A 21,404-nucleotide genomic window follows, 5' to 3' on the forward strand; every position below is an offset into this window, starting at 1 on the left:
ACACGTGCATGCATATTGGTTCTAATAATCCAAGAACTATCACTGCAGTGCAGTGCCCGCCTGAGGGAACCCCTGTGGGAATGATGGTTCGGGTTGGCCAGTTATAGTAAAAGTAAAGGCTGATGGGATCCACCTTGTTCCTCTTCCTTGCTAGAGATGTAGCCCTTCATTTCAGCTATTGATAAAGATACCTTCGTAAAAGTAGGCAGCGTTCCATACTTATGACTCATTGGGCCTCATTACGAATGTGGCAGGTAGTTCTACTGGCGCAGTTGTTACCATACTGCCACATTACGAGTTCTGCTCGCGGGTGCCGCTCTGCACACCTGGTCAGACCAGGTGTGCAGAGCGGCACCCGCGAGCAGAACTCGTGATTGCACCGGCACCGTTATAAACAGTGCCAGTGCAACCATGCTCCCCACCCCCATCGGGGGATCGGGATCCCGGCCATACTGGCACCCGCGAATGGGCAATTACCGGCCCATTCAACTCGTAATGGGCCAGTTATGGCCCATTTGCAGGTGCCGCTGCCGGTAGCGAGTTTGGCAGTAGCTGTGCCCTTATTAAGGGCACAGCTACCGTCAAACTCATAATGAGGCCCATTGTATTTTGAGTCTGGCAACACAACATTGGTGTGAGCTTTCACTCCTCACTTTCATTCCCCAACTTATATTTAGCACTGCTTGGTCCCATCATATACAACTCTATAATGGAAAGAAAGTGTGTCCTTTCTGCTCTCTCTAAGCCACTACACATGTTATTTTAGTGGTTGTCCTTTCACAACTCAATTATTGCTCTGCTCTTGGTATAGGGCTTCCGGCCTGTTGACTTTCGGCCTTACACTCTACTATTAACTCTGCTGTTCACTATCTGCTTGCACTTCTATCTCGTTTTCTCCTCTTTCTATCTCCTGGCTCTCTTTTGAATCTAGTCTCCTCTTTCACTTCTTCAGCTTAGTCTTCAAATGTGTGCATGCTTTGGTTCCTCCTTATGACTCATCACCTTTCTCTCTCTATGTCCACCGTGGTTCTTTATGTTCTCAATCCCTCTTTCTTTTGACTGTTCACAATCACCCCTTTGTGCAATCCCTATTCCACTCCATCACCCTACTTGTTGCCGAAAATTGGAATCCCTGTCCTCTAAGTATCAGACCTTCTACAACTTTGTCTGTTCTCTGTTCTACTCATGAAACTAGTTTCTCACGTGTAGTTTTTTTTTCAGTTTATCATGTATTCACTTTAATTTGTTGTACCACCAGTTACTTATTCAGCACCTTGGAGAAAATGCGATATAAATCAACAAATACAAATTCAAAATGCAAACAAACATGAGGTTATATTATCTAGCATTTGCACACAGACAACGACATGAGAAAATGCACGTAATACCTGTTTTGCTGCTTGCATAATGCAGAAAGGCACAAGCAGGTTTTGCTCTAATCCGTTATGCCCAAACCTATTAGGAATGGAGTGAAATGGTTTTGCCCATTTTGCCTGCCAGGGCTAGCAAGTAGAGACAATGTAGCTATCACATAACACTTTGAACAAAAGCACACACATTAATTGTTCACTATGTACTTGTGTAATACAGAATACTAAATAAATAGTCCTCTATTTCTCCAAAGTGACACATTGGAATGTCTTTGATGCACCATCTGATTATTCCTCTTTTTTACAGCAAACAGCAGTGACATGATCAGATTGTTCATGGTTTCTTCAGATTTTCACGAAGTATGGATCTGTCAAACGTTTGCCCAAACTTGTATTAGAAGCACAGCTGATGCTAAATGTGTTTTTCCAATTTTAGCATATGCGGACATGTTAGAATATCTGGTCGCAGAAGGGGACCAGGGGAAAATGCACAATATAAATGACTGATCATATCACATAATATCATAACATAATGCTTGGATAGGCTACCATCCATTGAACAGACCTAACAGTATCTCGCTCATGTTGTTGATATTGTTTGCATTATATCACTGCTAATGATTGAAGTAAGGAATTCATAAATGCTACGGTAAATGCCACAAATTAGTTAGCATTCTACATTTTGCAGATGCTGCTGCCGCTCTGGATCTTTATGTGTGATCCAGCATGTTAGGAATGATGTGCGTCTTCGTTTGCTGAAGGTGGCAGGGATGGAGAAAATATTTCCTGAATGTGTAGTACCACTTTGTTCAGTCTACCGCTGAGTCCTTCCACTCCTCACCCTGCTTTAAGTTGGTCCCATACACTCACATGTAGTCTTCAAAAGGTGTGCTACCCTGCCCTGCCTGTGGGCCTTACCACCTGCACCCAAGGCGACTTCAAGGATTCATTACCAAATGGCCGCCATCTCCCTGCAATAATCATCCAAGGCCTGGACCTTGTGCCTGCAAGGATCCGGGTGGACTCTAGTGGGTGGATCAATCAAGGAAGGCTTGTCAAGAATTAATTCTTTGGCATTCTCTGAGCTTGCCCTAGCCTGCTTGCTGCCTTCTTCCAAAATGACCCTTCTATGACTTCTTCCACCTCTTGTGAGTACTGTTGCTAGCAACTTCTCATTTACTTTCTGTATCCTCCGTCACTGCCAATCCTCTTGCCTTCCATCTCACTTGTATCTGTTCCTTCTCACCTCCTTCACCCTTATTTACTCATCATCATCGCTTAATCCTAGTCTGCATTCATCTCTAACTACATCTCGTTTGGCCCTCCTCCCTTCTTCGTCAAAACTTGTTCAACTACTCCTTGTTCTGAGCTCCTCCATCTAGCTGCCCTCTTCTTTGGTGTGATGCTGCATATTACACCTTTCTCTCATCCTACCTATATTTTCATGCTTCCCCTCCTGATTGCACTAAATGATATTCCCATCACTGATGTCGACTCACTTGTCTCCCCTCTTAGTTCTTCGATCACCCCTTTCTTTGTCTCTCTACCTCGATTATATCAGCACCTTCTCACCTCTGCCTCCTTTTCCCGGTGTTTTTTATGCATCGCCCTGAGTTTTTCTGTACGAGTCTCTCACCCTTCATCTTCCTCCCTCTTCTTCCTCGTCTTCCTGCCATCCAATTTCCATATTTATCTCAGCCTATCACTCCAGCAACTCTGCATTCTTTCATATGCGTATTTCCTGCATTGCTCCCGGTTGCTCTGTGTAACAAGCCCTTTCTTTCACACATCGCTCATCGACATCTTCTCAATGGCTCACCTTTTGCTCTCCTGTGCTCTGTCCTTATATCCTTTTTCACAACCTCTTTTTCAACCTGTGTGGCTCTTTTTCTGTGGCTGCTCCTCCTTTTTGTCCATTTCCAGTGAATCCTCTATTGCTTATCCGACTATGTGACACACCCTTCTTCTTTTTTATCTAATTCTGTTTCTTGTGCATCTATGCCTGCTCCTTCTTCCCTCCTATGTGTGCATCTACCCTGCCCTATTCTCCAGCAATCTTCTATGCAAATATTTTCTCAACCTCTCGCTCCCTACTGCACTCTTGTTATATTGCTCTCCTGCTCTCTTTCCCAGAGAGCACTTTCACCTCATTGCGCAAGTCTTGCTGACACAGTCCCTCCTTCTTTTGATTCTCTTTCCGCCCTCTTTTCGCTTCACCCATTTACTAACTGTCCCCTTGTTACATTAATACTCTACCCGTTGCTCTTAACCCAGCTGTCCTTTTCACATTTGCTTTCCTCCTGACCAACTAATTTACCCTCCTTTCATCATGTACTGTTCAAGACCCGCCCGCAAGGTCTTTCCCCTCCTATTAGTTCCCATATCTGCCCAGCTACCCACTCTCCTTACTAAACTCCACTTCGTTTTAGTAGTCTGCGGACACCTTCCTAGGGCCGGTGCAAGGATTTTTGCCACCATAGGTGAAAGGTACTTTTGCAGCCACCACTACAAACCACTGATGTCCTGACTATAAAACCCCCTCATCCCAGATGTGTCCTTACAACTTCACATGCATGTTTTGCCCACCAGGTTCACAAGCTGCAGTTTCACTATCGTGTTGTAGACCTTTTCGTAACAAGGTAAATATAAATCACTCTCTTTTATGCACACATTTTATAATTATAATAGTTTTTTTTTATAATGTGCTTATACCGAAGAGGTTTCAAAGCATGGACCTCGGATTCAAACCTATGTTGCTTTGCATCGTCTTGCTTCTAAGATGAGCGCGTTGCCACTGAGCTATACTGCCCAAGTATAACAAACAGCTAGAGTATACAACTAGTTAGAATCGTGAAACATCGATTATATCAGTAGCATTGAAAATAATGACCCTCAGACATCTCCTCCCCCTTCCAATACACACACACTCATACGTGTGCCTCTGTGACACAGATGTCTGGGCTATTGTACATCACTTTAATTACATACAGTAGGCGTCTAATCAAAGATTTTTGGACGCATGCTATTGCTTCCTTCCACTCCACTGTCTCTCTGTCAGCACCCCTGATTTGGAAGTTCGAACTACCACTGGCTTTACTTGCCATATCTTTGCCTCTGCCCTGCCTCTACCTATATCCATTAAGGCTCCATTATAGAGAGTGCCAGAAACCGCAGCTTCATCCATTAAGGCTCCATTATAGAGAGTGCCAGAAACCGCAGCTTCATTCACTGAAAGTGAGATGATGTTAGTGACTGTCAGTAGTTTTGCCACCACCACTGTTAGCTCTATTTGTTGGTAGCCCCCTCACAATGTATTTCCAGGTATCAGGAAATGACAGCGGAATACCATTTGCTTGGTTTCTTTCTCAGGCAAGTGGAGGGAATTACTTTGGAGTCTCAAAGCTGGCGGAGAGAAAGGGAGTAAGCCAGTCCCCACCATCTGCAAGCAGGTAGTACAATGCACAAAGCACCATCCGGTGTTTCAGGCAATCCACTTGGTGAGAATTGTTTGACCAGGCTGATTACTGTGAGCAGGCTACTATTAGGGACAGATACGAAAATGAAGCAGTAGCTACGCCTCCCAACCAGGCTGTCACAAGGTGGAGTGGAGGTTGGTGAAAGTTCTACTTTCACCAGGTTTCCTAATAAGGGTTGTTTAGTGCCCTGTCCAGCTTGAAGCTTTGCCATTTCTACTGGGCAATGGTCTTTAGATGTCCTTTTCTAAAAAAAAAAAAACTCACAGAAAAGGTCCTCCAGGTGCTAGTCAGGTTGCTGTGGAAAGCCAAAAAATTGTGTTGTATTAATGTGTGCCACACCACTTGCTTAATTCAATACAAAGGTACAGTATTGGCACAAACAGTGCACATTTTGTTCACACACATACAAGACAACACGTGCAGAAGCTATTGAAACTTCCTTGGAAAACAGGAAAGGTATAATGTGTGTTTCAGACATAGAGACACTCATACAAAAAACTTGAGTAACATAGGGCACAGAACTGAAAGCTTCCATTTCACACTGGACAGATGCATCATGTTCAGCAACACTGCTACTGTTACTATCACAGACCAAGACAGTACAGCATGCTAAGGATCAGGGCCACATTGCCTTGCATGCACCCATAAGCCACAGTCTATGCAGCAGTGTTGTCAAGTTTAAAAAAGTAGAAGTATTACTCAAAAATATAGCACATACAATTACTATATGCTCAAGCTTTCCAAACAAACAGCATGGTGACAGGAGCAGCATAGTCCAGGTTAATGCACACTTTCCTCAAAATCCATCAGTAGATGCATGGGCAGGGCCAGTGGATGCATCCCACGAACAAGCACAACATGTGCACGGTCACTAAAAGCTTCCCTAACAACCAAGTATACATACAGCATGTGCAGGACTAGTTCATTATTCCACGTCAAACAGATACAGCATTAATACAGCAAGGACTGGTAGCCGACTCTCGGAAGGTGGCCGTTTTAAATATGGCACTGAGGGACTGCTGCAATGTGATGATCCTCAAGAGTAGGTATACATGGGGTCAATAAGTTTTTATTCAATATCCAATATTCGTTGGGTGATGGTACCACCCTAGGTCCCCCTCTTCTGGGATGATCTTCCTCAATTTCAAGTTACAGTTCACACAGGGTGATGACTTCACCCTTGGGTCGTCCTCTTCTGATCTGACCCCTTCTCGTCTCAATGTCTCTGCAATAATTACAATAGGGTGATGGTTTCATCCCTAGGTCCCCCTCTTCTGGGGCTGACCCTTGCTAGATTAATTCTTTGGATGATAGCTTAACTCCTGGGATCTCCTCATTCGGACTCAGACCTCTCTCAACTGACAGCTCTTCAGTGACGTCTTCACCTCCGGGTCTCCCTCGTGTCAGGTTCGTACTTCTCTCGTCTGTCAGTGTTTGAGTTTTAGCTTCAAGCCTACTTCAGCATCCCTCTTCCGGGTTACTTGTGCCTTATCTTAAGTGGTTTCAACTTGGTTCAAATGTTCATGGGATTCACGTCCCTTTCTTAATCTCACTAGGTGGGATTCACTTCCCTTACTTTAGCCAACTTGCAAATCAAAGTCTTTCGATTGTACAGGGTTATTGCTCGACCCTCACGTATGATCACTTTGTTTCCTTTGGCGGCCTTCCTATGGCCATCTGGTTTCTGTAATTCCTCAATATGGGGCTCGACCAGAGTGCCTTGAGTTGAGACCACATGGTGTCGGTTTCCCTCTGTTGCTGATCTCCCCTTCACACTTTCAATAGTTCAATTATAGTTCACTTGTTTCAATTCAAACTTGCCACTTTACGATTCTCTCTCAACACAGCCCAGTGCTTATCGATCCGCCCTTTGACTCAACGGCTCTGATGAACCATTTGGCTTTCGGCTTCTTTGGAGTCAAGGCCGGTACCACGGGTGCAGGAATCCCCTCTGCTTCACCTAATCTGCAAAAGCTTGGCATGTGTACCATTGACATCTGCAGAAGGACAGTTGTGCTATCGTCTGCGGTCTTGCATTCTCCTCCTTGAAGGTTCCATGAGCCAGGGAAGAAAGGGGCAAGGTCACGTCTCTCTTTGCCACCCTCTCAATTCCAGCCACCTTTCTCCTTCTCATGAACTGCCATGTTGTAGCCGTCTGCTGTGTTCGGCTTTCTCATACTGGGTTGTTCTTTTATGCCTGGGGGAAGGGAAAGGGCCGTCAGGTGTGTGTGGTTCTGATCAATTGCCTGACTTTGCCTGGCACTGGTAGTGGGACATGTCATGTAAATGGCTCTTGTGTTAGTCCATTGTCTTTTTTATGGTGTGAAAGTGTTAGAGTTAAAAAGGGGGGGAAGTGGTTTGGAATGTCCTAGGAAAATGGATGGCGAAAGGTTGTTAATAGAAGGGGAATACTGCGTCTCACTGGTCAGTGTCCCACTCCCCGAAGACCCCACATCCAGGTGATCCTCCCTCACTCGTCCACCTGCAGGAACTTGATTCAATAGTGATAGGCATGTCCAGGCCACCTGGATGAATGATCCCTGAGTTTAAACAGGGAGACACCTTCAGGTTTCTCACACCCCTCACAAAAAAGTGCATGTATACAGTGGACAGGCCTGTGCATGTTTCTTTCACAAGTGGGTTCACGCACAGTATGGATGTACTGTGTCCTGTGTACATGTGTCCCTAACAAATGGGTACATGAACAACTTGGAGAGGGCCAAGCAAGCTTCCCTCACAAACAGATACAAAATGGGGAGGTTTGTGCAACTCTGGTGCAAACAAGTCTGTCACAGCATGCCAGGGCCAGTGTAAATTTCACTAAAAAATATGTGCAAGTACAGCATGGGCAGAACAACAGATTGGAAGGGATTGTGCACATTTTACCCAAACTGTTATATTTATGGCACACACTGTATCAGTGCAACCTCCATTATTCAATGGCGCAGGTACAGCATGTGCAAGACCAGTGCCAATGTTCATCATACACCTCTACAGGTGTAGCATGTTCAGAGCCAGGGCAAACTCTATCAACAGACAACTTGCTCCACATAGGCAGTGACAACATACGTTTGATTTGCAAAGACTGGGTACAGCATGAGCTCAAGATTCAGGCAGCCTGCTAGCTCTCACACATGTGGAGAGATAGTTTATCATATGAACCTCCAGCCCAATCCGCATCTCTTACCAGTGAGTGACCATCTGTTCTCTGAGCATTGAGGGTTTTGGGGTGCACTGAGCCCGTGTTAATAGCTCTTTAACAGATGTACCTGTGAGGGGTTAGAAGGGAAAGGTGAAGTAGATGGAGTGGTAGGCGTAGCTGTTGCAGGTCTGAAGAACATACACACAAACATTGCCCTTTGCAGAAAGTCTGCACTCCCAGGTCTGTCCAGTATGCCCCATGAACGAATCCCGGTTTCACGTTTAGAAACAAGTCTTCGGTATTAAGCACGTTATAATTATAATTTTAATGCCCACTAGGAAATCTATGGCTGACAACCATTTGGAGGCTCAGACCATTTTTCCATCATCAAATTGCTAATGTGACTTTCCAAAATGTTCAATTTGTTTAAAACCTTTCACTCTACGTTTAATACATAGCCAGCAACTGATCATCAAGAGACCCACAACATGTGTTAGTAGGTTGATAGGTTGAGTGCAAGGGTGGACTGGCCTATAGGGCACTCTGGAGATTTGCTGGTAGGCTTCTGCACCCTGGTCCTCTTTTGTGTGGAAACCTATTTTATTTCAAAATGTTCTCATAGGAAAAGGGTTGGACTTGCTGATAATATGTAATGTGGTGCCACTTTGAACATTATTTCCAGGGCCTCTTTCAGTTACCAGTCCACCCCTGGTTGAGTGTTATGCATTTACCTTTAAAAAGCGCATATTCTCAGCCAGCATGATTAGCTTGGATGTATCACCTGCACGGTTTAGTATTGCCTTGGAAGTTAGAACAGAACATTGAGAATTAATTGGACACCTTTGTTAACTTTCACAAAATGCTAGATACTGCTTGCAGCTGTGAATTCAGATAGCTAGAAATAATTTCATCTTTCAAATAGTGTGTGTCCAAAATAAAGTATATTCATGAAGTAGGTTTAATGTTACATGAACACATATGTATTGCTTCCAGTGGAAAGCAAATGCTTCAACAAATCAATTGTGGGGTCCCTACTCAGCCAGCTCATCCCACATTGCTTTATAAGTTATTCCTATATCAGGATGTTCATGCGCATGAGAATGTTCGAGTACATGTGCTACAAACACTGCACACTTTGCCCTGTTCTGAGATTATGTGGATAAGGCCCTTTATCTCTGTGTTGCTGTACTTGAATGAGGTCCTTACACCCACCCCATCTCCCTGCTGCTCCTACCGGTGAGGAGTACTTTGACTGGCACATTTTCATTTTACATTTTGTATTTATTCTGGCATTTATAGTAGTGCACAAAGCCCTCAGGCATCTAGGCTCTGCGTTACATTCAGGGTAAAAAAAAAACTAAAAAAAACAATGGTAAAAAAGAGTTACATACATGCTGTTTTCAAAGAAACGTCAATTATAGGTTTTGTGGAAGTTCTGGGTTATTTAAGTAGGTGTGTTTTGAGTTTTTTTTTTCTTTTTCTGAAATGCTGGAATGAGGTTTCTGAGCACAAATGCTTCAGCAAATCGTCCCAGAGGTTTGCCACCACCACCAGGAATCTAGAGCCCCCTGTCTGTGTCTGTTTCTGTCTGAATCTTGGGGTAAGTAGAAGTTGGCTGTTGGATGATCTGAGAGATCTTCCTGGTATGTATTTGGAGATCCTCTGGGTAAGGTCGAGGGGTGGGGGGGTGTCTTAAAGTAGACATTGATGGGCAATAGTGAGGCATTTTAATTGTATTCTGTCCTCGACAGGAAGCCAGTGGGCAGCTCTTCTGGTTTCAGATATGTGGTCAGTTTTGTTTAAGTCAAGTGTGGCTCGAAGGGCATTATTTTGTATTGTTTGCAGCCTTGATGCTGCTAGAGTTTCCATGGGTTCTACTGTGAATCTTGGCTTAGCTGGTGTGAGTGCTCTGGTTCTGACCACATAGATTTATCAACATTCCTTCTTGCTATGCCTCCATGCTTTTATGTGGCCCACACTGTGTACTATGCTGCTCAGAAACATGCATTAATAGCCCTGCTTTCACTACCATGTTAGAGGTTCCAAGAAATGGGAGAACTGTGATTTTCAGTCAAACACCCCCTAAGTGCAGGAGGACATTATGCAGCTACGTTAACTCAGATTGGTTTACATCTCTTTTGTAATGCATGAAAGCATAGAGGAAAACCTGCTCTTTGGTGCCCCCAGCTGGGCAGCATGCTATGCAGTTGCCTACTTTGCCTAGTGCATGCACCAGCCCTGCAACTTCTGAATACAATTCTCATATATACCACTTAAATGTCGTCTTGCGATATTCCTCCCACCCCCTCAATTCTAAGTTCATCTGACTCCACAATTGCTCTCCTACTGTCTCAGGCTTTCCGGCCATCAAGATCATCTTAACCTATTGTACACTTCTAACTCACCATCTACTCCACGTAACTCCCCTGGCAGAATCTCTATCACATCACATGTAATACACCTGCTCCTCCTTTGGCATATGTCTATTCCACTGTTATTCCTCTTCCATCTTCAAATTCGGACCCCTTACCCCCCAGTCTATCAACCCTGCATAGTCTCCTCCTGAACTTCCTCCTCCTCCCCTGAGATGTGCCTCATTACCACCTCCCTCTCCCAACACTATTCCTCCTCAGGCACCCCCTTATCTTGCACTCCTTCCAATTGTTACAGTTTTCCCCACTGAAGGTCAACTCTAAGCCACCTCTCTTACGTTCTGACTATTCACTCTTCCCTGACATGCCCATCATGTTCCTCTTCCTCCTCCCAAGGGGACTGCCTCTCTCTTGCCCTGATTCCCCAAGCTCCTCCCCATCTCCCCCATCTCCCCCTCTCTGCATTGTGTAAACTTTGTAATCATCTCCCTCTCACTCTCTGAAATCTGCCGCATCCTCTATCTTCACTGTCTGTAGCCCAATCTTCACCCAGAGCGCTGCAAAAAATAACCTGAATAAAGTCAATACTCAAGACCAACCGAGGTCTGCATGCTGATAAAAATCCTCTTCAAGGAAACCACACAGACATTCTCATTCATTTGATTATCCAAATGCCTGGGAATCTTTCATGCAGGCTGCCACTGTCACGTTCCTCTATGCACATAGGCATCAATTGGGGGAAAAGGTGGCCCATGCTCATAAATGCCACCCTGATTAGGGGAGTGGTCATTAATATTCACAAAAAGGCACTATTTTGCTTCTGGGGTGTCACAAGCATAGACACCATTCTCCCTATACTAACCACAACCTCCCTTACTCTTCCTCAAGACCCTCTCGAATCTTGTGCTCCTCCTGCTTTGGCTGAGTCCTCCAGTGACCACAAATTGATATTCATTGATGAGCAACCCATTGAGGTACCTACCACATCTATACTTAGTTCTAGCCACTCATCTACACATATTACAACCAATCAAATCCCAATCTTCTCTGTAGAAACTCCAAACGTCCAGTCAGACATGACATTCTTCAAAATCTGAGGGGGAAAAAACCTTAAACTAAATAAATCAAAGATAGCTATTCCGGTTAGTTTGTGTGGCCATCAACATGGCAATCAGGATTGGTATGTGGATAGATACAAAATCGAGAACGTATGTGATTTGATCTATGTTGCTCTTCTGTATGCTCAGGCCTGGAAAATGTCATAAATATAGCACATATATGCTGCTGCCAGTTATTAGATTGTATGTTGGTAAGGTAACGCCGGCAACACTTTATAGCCTGAAATTATTAATAATACATTTGAAAGACATTGTGAGATTAGAGGAATTGTTTTGGAAACATTACTCAGCCAACCAGCTTAACTCCCCCTGATGACTATAAGACATGAATTAGGACTTATATCATGGAAAACATTTGTCAACATGGCTAAATTATTATTATACCACAACATCTTAAATTCTCCAGTGGGCTCATTATTCATAGATCTGTGCTTGGCATTACATAAAAATAGATATTTAAAAATTGTGAACTAGAATTCAAACACATTCTTGAGGGTATCGATTCTCCTATCCAGGCATTAATGGACATCCTGTTAAATATTTTGGGAGAAATTAAGCTGGTAGATTGAAGAGAGTGCATTCGCCGTCTAGCACACTACAATGTGTTCAAAGAACTATTCCCGAGAAAACAATACAAGTGTATGTTGTAAGATTTCCTAAAATGAAATATTGCCACATGTTTCATGAGGCGTTGTTTGAAATTGTTGGGGACCCTAGTGAGTAGGGGCCCAATAATAGGAACTCAAGAAACAGGATAGAAATTGTTGGATATGTAGAATGGGAGGGACACCAGAAACTTTCAAACATTGACTAATTTCTTGCCAGAGGACAAGTACACTTAAGAAATCTGAATGTCTTATATTTGTGGTGAAGGAAAGAGAACTGTTGGGCTAGGTTAATGGGTTGCAACTCATTGTATGTTAAATGACTAGTTTACTGTTAAAGTTGACATTGGGTTCCACCTTGTAATGGTTTGTTACCAAAAACAATAACATTTATTAGAATTGAATAAGTACTGCATGCATAGACACATATATGTGGGTTTTACATCATCCAGGTGCCTTGTTAATGTCTATCACACTGGCACTATCTTGGTTCAGGGTCCTCAACCCAACCTCCTCCTCTTTGACTGGTGCCTGGTGTCCCTCATTACATTTCTTCCTACTCCTGCTACTCCTTCGTCCACCTTTTTTGCCCCCCCTCTCACTGGTGTACCACCCATCTGTACCCCTCCCTGGGAAAACCTTCAAAGGTTGAGATCTCGTGCATCTAGTCAAGAGTAATGCTATTTGGGCATCAAACACTCTGCTGACATGTGCCTCCTTCTTAAAGACCTTGACCTCAACATTCCTTACTCTTACTGAGACATGGTTCAAGGCCAGCTCAGTCACTGCTTTTGACTCCCTTCTCCCTGATGGCTATAATATCATTCCAAGCCTCGCCCTAACCGTGCGGGCGGCGGTGTTGCTCTTATCTTTCCTGAGTGCGTCCCTTCTTCAACTCTCCCACCTCCTATTTGACCATTGCCACCATCTACAGCCCTCCTGGCTCTACCACCCTGTTCCTGTCTGAACGGTCTGACTTCTCTTCCTCTGTCCTCACAAAAACCATTAAACACCTTCTCATGGATGATTTTACCATCCACCTTGACTCCTCAACCATGGTGTTTCACACTCTTCTATGACCCTTTCACCTCACTCTCCCTCTCTATTCTCTCTTCTAGTCCTACCCTCTCAGCTGGACACACTCTTGATGCTTTCATCCACACAAATTGTTCACTCGCCTCCTCACTGATCACCCCCACACTCCTGGACAGACCACTCTCTCCTCTCCTCTCACCTGGGTCCTCTCAGCCCTCTGATCATGCTGCCCAGCCATGCCAACTTTGTTCAAAAACATCCATCCGATGAAACAAGTGTCAGTTGCTGCCTTCGCATCGACCTTCATCCCACCCTCTCTCCCCACTCCAGACTCTACCTCTGACTCTGCTCTCTGCATCCTTCATCTTGCCATTACTAATACTGTTGACATTCCTGCTCCAGTCATGAGGATCCGCCTGAAACACGCCGCTAAGCATAACACATGGTACAACGCTGAACGTGTAGCGCTGAAACAAAAGTGCAGAGCAGAAGAACGGAAGTGGCAGACCTCAGGCTCACCCTCTGACAAACTGGCGTGTCACCTGATCCAAAGGCAATACAGACTCTCCAACTGCACCAAGAAAAGGGCCCACACCCAGGCTTTTGTCTCTGGTGCATCCAATAATATGGCTGAACACTTTAAAAATCTGCAGAGAACTAGCCAACCCTTCCGCAGTCTCCTCCTCATCTCTTCTCTCCCAGGCCCGTTGCAACACATTGGCCACACACTTCACTGCAAAAACTCATCCTGAGCAGCCTTTCCTTTTCCCCTCTCCCCCATTCCCCCACCCACTTGCCTCCTCTGCCCTCAAATCCTCTCTCTGCCCTTCTCTTTCCCTTCTCTCCTATGACACCTGATGAGGTCACCAGAGTTGTCCGCTCCATTAAGGACTCTTCCAAACAGATTTGTTTCCCCCTGCGCCTCCAGAGACTGTAATGACAACATTGGCTCCCTTGCTCCTGCATTCCTGATTTCTGCAACAGCTTTTTTGCTACTGGATCTTTCTTCAAGGACTCCTTTGTGCTCCCCCTCCAGAAAAGACCTTTTGAAGACCTGTCCTGTCCAGCCAACTATCACCTCATATCTATCATCCCCTTCATTGTGAAACTCTTGGAGAAACTGGTTTTCCTCCAACTGACTCAGCACACTGAAGTTGTTGGTTGCCTCCAGGACCATCGATATGGATTCGGAGCATCCAGAGGCACAGAAACTGCTCTTTTGAACATCTGTGAGGAACTGCTTGCATCTCTTGACTCCAGCTCTCAGCTGTTCTCATTGTACGTGATCTCTCCTCTGCATTTGATATGGTCAACCACTCCTTCCTCATAAAATGTCTCCATGATACCTTAGGTATCTCAGAGAGGGCACTGGATTGGCTAACCACTTTCCGAAGTGACTGTCCATCCCAGGCTTTCTCATCCCCCACCCCTCCACCTGTGGCGTCCCCCCGGGCCACAACCTTTCTCCCTGGTTCTTTAACAACTAACTTGCTCTGCTTGCACACCTCATCTCCGCCTTCTCCCCAAACTTCCAGTGTTATGCAGATGACACACAAGTCTTCTTCAAACTTCTCTCTGATCCCCTTCCTACTCCCTCCATCATTCCTCACTGCCTATGTGCCATCCAGTCCTGGTGTACGTCCAATGATCTCTTTCTCAAAACCAGCAAGACTCCAATCCTTTCTATTGGGACTCCTGCTCCCTCTTTCTGTCCCTCACTCTGGCCATGCTCTATGGGCTCTCCCCCTTCTCCTTCATCTGAAGCCAGAAACCTTGCAGTCATATTTGACTCATTGGTTTCCTTCATCCATCATATTCAGGACGTTGCCAAGAAGTCCCACTTTCAACTCCATCTCCTCAAAGGAATTTTTCCTTTCCCCACTTTCACCCAGAAGCTCAATGTCTCCAGAACTAGACCAGTGCAATAGCCTTTTCCTCTTCTCTGCGATCCCTCCAGATAATCCAGAATAGGGCTGCAAGACTTATACTTGGCCTCAAGCCAAGGGACTGCATCTCTCCCGCCCTAAAAACTCTCCACTGGCTCACGGTTGCTGCAAAGATCAAATTAAAATCCCTCTGCATCATCCACAAGGCTCTCTGGGGGTGGGGACCATGCTATCTCCAACTTGCTCTTACTAAATACTCTCCCTCCAGATCCGTATGCTCCTCTGTCACCAACTCTCTGTGTGTTAAGCGCTTCACTAAACAGTGAGCTGGTGGCAGCTCTCTTTCCTCAGCAGCCTCCCTCATATGGAACAGCCTCCCGCTTCCTCTTCGTCTTGAGCCAGATCTGCTCAAATTCCAGAAGCTCCTCAAGACTCTACTTTTCACCTCCTCCTTCCCTTCCTCCCTCCTCTGCTAATCCCACAATTTCTGAGATTGGTTACTAGAGCTCGTATGTGTCCTCATGGGCCCTCACCTCCCACAACCAACTGCCTACAGTCTCCACCACTCCCAGCACTTTGCCTTGGCACGCACTGTCGCATGTCATCACATGCCTGCAGTTAATTATTTGCGGCTGACCATTCCACCCATGCACTTACAGCTGCTCACTTCCTATCAATTCCCTCTTGATACATCTAGCACTTACCCCGCCACACTCCCTCGTCCCTTTCTCTCTGCACTTGCACATTCTGAATGCTCACAAGGCCTAGTAGGTCTGCCTCTATCTTTCATTGTTGTATATGCTTTCTTTCCCATGTTTCCTCCCTACTGCCCTGTGTGTGCTTTGAAACACAATATACTTGATGTACAAGCGACTTACAAATGCACAATAAATAAATACAAACATAAATAAATATATGTTTAACTTGGGGCCCTGTACAATCATAAACTACCCTTGAATGTGTGCAAAAGGTATTACCAATGGGCGTTTTGCGGCATCATTTTGAAAAGTGCTTGTTTTGTCTCTTTCTACAGCAGTATCTGCAGTGTTTGCGGCAGGCACATCAGTCACCTTTACTTTCAAGACGCCTTATCCAGTGACTAGGAACCACAGCACTCCACCATCATCTATTTATGCTGATACACGTCTGCCAAAGGAGACCATATCATTTAACTTCTTAACAGCACACTCTCCAAGTATCTTGCTCTACATAAATTATGTTTTCCAAAATTCCATGGCAGTGATTCTCACCCAAAACGGTAAGTTGCAAAAGATTGACATGATTCCTCATGCCAGTCCATTTGCAGTTTGAATAAGGTGGAAAGTTAATTGACCCTCTTGTGCAAAATGTATCAAATTGATGGTACTTTTGCACATACAAAAATGCTGTTTGAACATGCAAAATCACGTTAACACCTGCACAGCTGCTTTTTGCATGTCTAAAAATACATTGGTGCCAATGCAACTAAAGTGCGTTTTCTTTGCATTATATATGTGCATTCACAATTCCATTTTACAAACTGAGAAACTCAAGAAGTGGAGAAGTCCCAACCCTGATATTAATCGGTTTCACATCCAGGTCGGTGAAGCTTTGCCCAAAAATACCTGGGCAGTGTTTACTATATGAATAAATATGTATTAAGGAGTAATGGGCCCGTTCCAAACCTGCATTTCTATATTCTAAAATATTATGAATTTTAGTCATGCTAATTTACATTATGTATGTATGAATACACAAGATAAATGTATAATAATGTCAATGTTGAATGGATCAAATGAATGCTACAGCTCTAGAATTAGTAATGCCTCATCCAACTCCCGGGAACTGTTTACCATTCTCTGGGAACTAGAGTCTCCTTCCACCCCCAGCCAGACCTGACAGTAGACAGCACCTTGTCAGAAAAAGTCCAAAACACCCTAACTGAAAAGGTCAATTCTCTCAAAGAAAACATCATTGTCAAGCAACGTACCATGCTCACCAAATCACCAACCCCCATAGCACCAAACCCCTCACTTTCCCAACCCGGCACCCCTTTCAGCTTCCACCCTATCTCAGACACAGACATCTCCATGATTGTCAAGAGCCTCAAACCATCATGCTGCAAATGCGACACATGCCCGGCGCCTATCATCAAAGACTGTGCCAAGACACTTATACACCTCTTCACAGCCATTCATCAAAGCATCCTTCTCCACAAACTCAGTGCCCATTTCTCTGAAGGAATCATGGGTCCTACCGCTCTTCAAGAAACCCTCCTTAGACCCATCCCTCCAGACAAACTACCACCCCATTCCCACAGTTCCCTACCTCCTGAAGATCATGGATCACGTTGCCTACATCCAGGTCCAACATCATCTTGTTCTTGGCACCCGCAAATCTGGATTCTGCCCCAAACCTGGAACTGAAACTGCCCTGCTCTCTATTTCCTATCCCTCTCCTATCATTAAATCTGGCCAGAAGAAACTTAAGGAGGACATACTGGTCACCAACCCAGGCCTTCCTATCGCAGAGACCTATGTCACGGCTTTCACCAGAGAGACTCTGACAGATATCCCATTTGTTGTTCCCTCACTCGACTTGTGGACTCTATACATGGTCGCCCTTCTCTCTCCTATTGCCTGTCTCCTATTAATGGTTGCACCCGCTGGGAGGTCCTCCTTGACCTCTTTGCCATTTCCAGGGTCATCATTAATGTCTATCAGAAAGGAACCATCAAGGTTCAGGGTCCTCAACCAAACCTTCTCTTCTTTGACAGGCTCCTACCTCACCTCTCAAACCTTACCTCTCCCCCTGGACAGGTTCCCTTGCCTACCATGCCCTCCTCCTCCTCTGCACAGACTCCCTCGCCTTTCCTCATTGTCCCGGCTCCTTTGTCAGCCTTGGCTCCTCCACCACCCTCAACTATCCCTCTGGTTCTTCTGCCACCCTGGTGGGGGACCACCGTCCCCTGCGCCCCATGTGGAAGACCTTCAAAGATAGAAATCTGCTCCATATTTCCATGCTTAACTCTCGCTCTGCTGTCCAACGCTTCTCTGACATCTGCAACCTCCTTGAATTGATGAATCTTGATGTGCGCACCACCATGGAGACATGGTTCAAGGAGCTTTGACACACTCCTCCCTGAAGGATACACAATCCTCCCTGTTCCCAGGCGCAAGGGGACAGGAGGGGGAGTGGCCCTGATCTTCCCATAATGGATAGATGTGTCCATCATCCCTGCTCAGGCCTATTCCTCCCTTGAGTTCCTAGTCTGCATGCTTTCACTCTCACCTAAATCTTCTCTCCTCATGGCCACCTTCTATTGGCCACCAGGACTTGGCTGATCTGGCCTCCTCTCTACTTTCCTCCTCCCTCCTCTCAACTCCTCCTGCTGGGTGATCTCAACATCCATCTGACTCTCTTGACTATTCAGGAGCCTCACGCAACCTATGTGATTCTTTCTCCCTCTCTATCTTACCCTCTGGCTTCACGCACACAGCGGGCCACACTTTGGATGCTTTCATCTCTACTGACATCCCTCTCTCTATCCCTCTCACTACCTCTCTCTCTTGGACGGTCCACTCTCTTCTCTCATCACACTTGAAGCTCTCCTCTCCTCTTGCTTTTCCACTTCATGTGTGGTCTCTCAGTCCAAAAGTCACCAAATCCATGAAAAGAGTTACTGCGGCTGCCTTTGCCTCCACCTACTCTCTGCCTCCTACTCCTGCGGCTGACTCCCACCTTGACACAGCCCTCGTTAACTTCAAAATCTCTATCTCTAACACCCTTGATACTCTTGCCCCTATCATGAGGGTCCACTTGAAGCCTTCTGAAAAGTGCAACTCTTGGTACAACTCTGATCTGGCTGCCCTTAAATGCAAAAGATTTCAGAGTCTACATTCTCACATTAAAGCCTATAATTTTAATGAGGAGCTTTTTCAAAACAATCAATATGGGCAAATTGAGTGACCTGCAACCGATCACACTGCCATGAGAACCTTAGAAAAATGAGGAAGTGATCACTGTGAGGCTCAGGGAGTACCTCCAAATCCTGTTATCATGTGCCAGTTTTTGGCCTCAACAAGAAAGTAATGAATGGTGGAAGAACCTAAATAATTACAAAAAGTGTTCTTGCCCAGCACATCTGGAGGGACCTGGCCAGCTGTGAGAGCCCACTCTATTAGCCAGTTGCAAACATCTCATAAAGCTAAGGGGTTCCTGCAAACTAGGTGCCTTAATCCCTCTCATTTCAGATCAAAAAGATCATCTGCTATATCAGCCCCAATTTCAGATTAAAGTTGGCCCCAACCAAAATAACACCTAGGGAGCACCTCATCCTCCATATATGACCTAAATATAGTACTTTTTTTGGCTCAGACTTATTCGGGCTGAAGAAGGAAGCACTACATGTTGGAGAAAAGAAAGGTTTGTGACTTCATTCTGACAGATGCAGGCCAAAGAGGACTCAACCAATATGGCCAAAAAACCAAATGCACCGTGTCTCTTGGAAGCCGGTTGAGCAAATGAAACATAACCATCCAAAACAAGATAATTTAGTTCCCATGTTTCCTGCAATAAAAGAATATCAAACTGCTGCAGAAATGCCAAGATAGTCAGATCTTGAAACCTACCCTTAGCTCCAACTATATTCCACGAATGGAAAGCAATACAACAACTAGATCCAATCTCCAAAGAGGAATTCAACCCTTCCATTCTTACAATGTGGGTGTTCTCTGCCCCAATAACTGGATAAGCTGGGCACTGTACAATCGGTCAGTCTGTTTTGTTGATGGTCGACAACTCCTGAAATCGATTGGTCAACTGGTTTATCTTTGGGCCTTGCAAGTTGCTATTTATCAAATTAATTGCCCTGTTCATTAGAGAATATGTTGGCTCTTCATAGCTTCTACAAAGTGGGGTAAATCTGATAATATCTCCCACCAGTGGGGCTGCACCAGGGGGAAGATCCAATAACTTTGCATCCCCATTTATACACCTTCAATGCCCCCCCACCCTCATTTCCACAACTGCATAGAAGAGCTTAAGCCCTGCAAAGCCGATTGAGGGGGAGAAAAGACATTTGAAGTGACAACATCAGCAGAAGCCAGAGTAGTGTAGGTCTAACCAGACAATATAAGGATATTGCTGGGCTTATGGCAAGGAGCAGGTTGTGAAGTCAAGGAAACCCCTGCTGCACTAGGGTTCGGTTTGTCAACTAGATCTCTTTTGACTGACCGAATAAGGTCCTAAATAATGGTCAGAGAACCCATAATGGAATGTTTAAAAGTGAGTAACATTTCCATTATTGGGTCCAGCTTCTTCTCCAAAATCTCTTCCACTTGTTTAAATTCAGTGGCAAAAGAAGTATCACTTTCAGATGCACAAAATGACACTGTGACGGAATCCATGGCCTGCATGAGGTTTGCCCCTCCCAGAAGAGCCTCCCCTGAGTATTAGAGATATAATGATTTTTTAAAATAGGCTGACCACCAGAGGAAAGATCAGCTTTCTTATTCTGAGGAGGAACTGAAGTGGGAACGGAAAACACTCCCCTTCCTTCCCTAACCTCTGTAACTAGTCCTATTGGACACTCATCAAGATAGTTCTTAGTAACAGCCAGAATGGCTTTTTTGGTATTTAAGATGCGTTCAATCCTCCCTTCCATATCCTTCAAATATATATCCAAAGGTTGCTGTCTCCCACACCTTCGGACTCCATGAGAGTTCTTGTGTTTTTTAACCATATCGGATGCAGTCAGGGTCTCCTTGGTCTTGCGTTTAGCCATAATAAAGAGCTTTCTAAGTTAAAATAAAAAATAAAAAAAAGTGATAAAGTGTAATAAACCCAATCAGCAAGTCACACAAAACAAACAAATAATTAAATAAATAATTAAAAGTAACCTGAGAGAACTTTTGACCGGTTTAGGGGGAGGCTAAAGTTTGACTCCACCCTCCACCCCCTAAGTCACTTAGCCTATGGTTGAGTTGCTGTCCTTCCACAAAGATGACAAAGGTCAATCAGTTCATCCAGCACTTCCAAGGGTAACTGCCACCCCCTCTCTGAAGACTTCTCAGTCCAAGTCCCACAGTCCACATCATAAGAAGAATCCAAAAAGCTAAACAAAGGTATACAAAGATGTGCAGAATCAGCAGAGGAACATTAAGCCTACAGCCAGCTGGTAACTCAGCAGTGGTTCAACAACTCAGAAGCTGAACCATTACACAATTAAGATGTTGAGCCATTAAGCAAACAGGCACCACGAACACGCAGAGCACTGAGCAAGAACACTAAACCAGGTAGGAAAAGCCACAAGCGGATCCCGGACAATCTCTTCCGTCTCACACAGCACATCACATCCCAGCACAGCATACCTCTGTCCATAAAGGAACAGCAATAAACAGCAAGAACAGCCCAGGATCCA

The 21,404-nt window shown here is 44.9% G+C and overlaps 1 protein-coding gene across 2 annotated transcripts in view; it reads left to right on the forward strand.

Moving 5' to 3' along the window:
• LOC138489128 (contactin-associated protein-like 5) overlaps positions 1-21,404 on the forward strand; it is a 1,755,478-nt gene that overhangs the window by 1,654,713 nt on the left and 79,361 nt on the right. The window contains exon 19 of one of the 2 annotated variants that reach the window (XM_069616764.1): positions 16,041-16,262. In XM_069616764.1, the coding sequence (XP_069472865.1) occupies positions 16,041-16,262 (222 nt within the window). Of the gene's footprint in view, positions 1-16,037; positions 16,263-21,404 lie in introns of both variants that reach the window. The other variant, XM_069616763.1, reaches the window with a different exon arrangement.

The sequence above is a fragment of the Ambystoma mexicanum genome, chromosome 9 (assembly GCF_040938575.1).
Source record: "Ambystoma mexicanum isolate Mex_15411 chromosome 9, UKY_AmexF1_1, whole genome shotgun sequence".
Lineage (NCBI taxonomy): Eukaryota > Metazoa > Chordata > Amphibia > Caudata > Ambystomatidae > Ambystoma > Ambystoma mexicanum.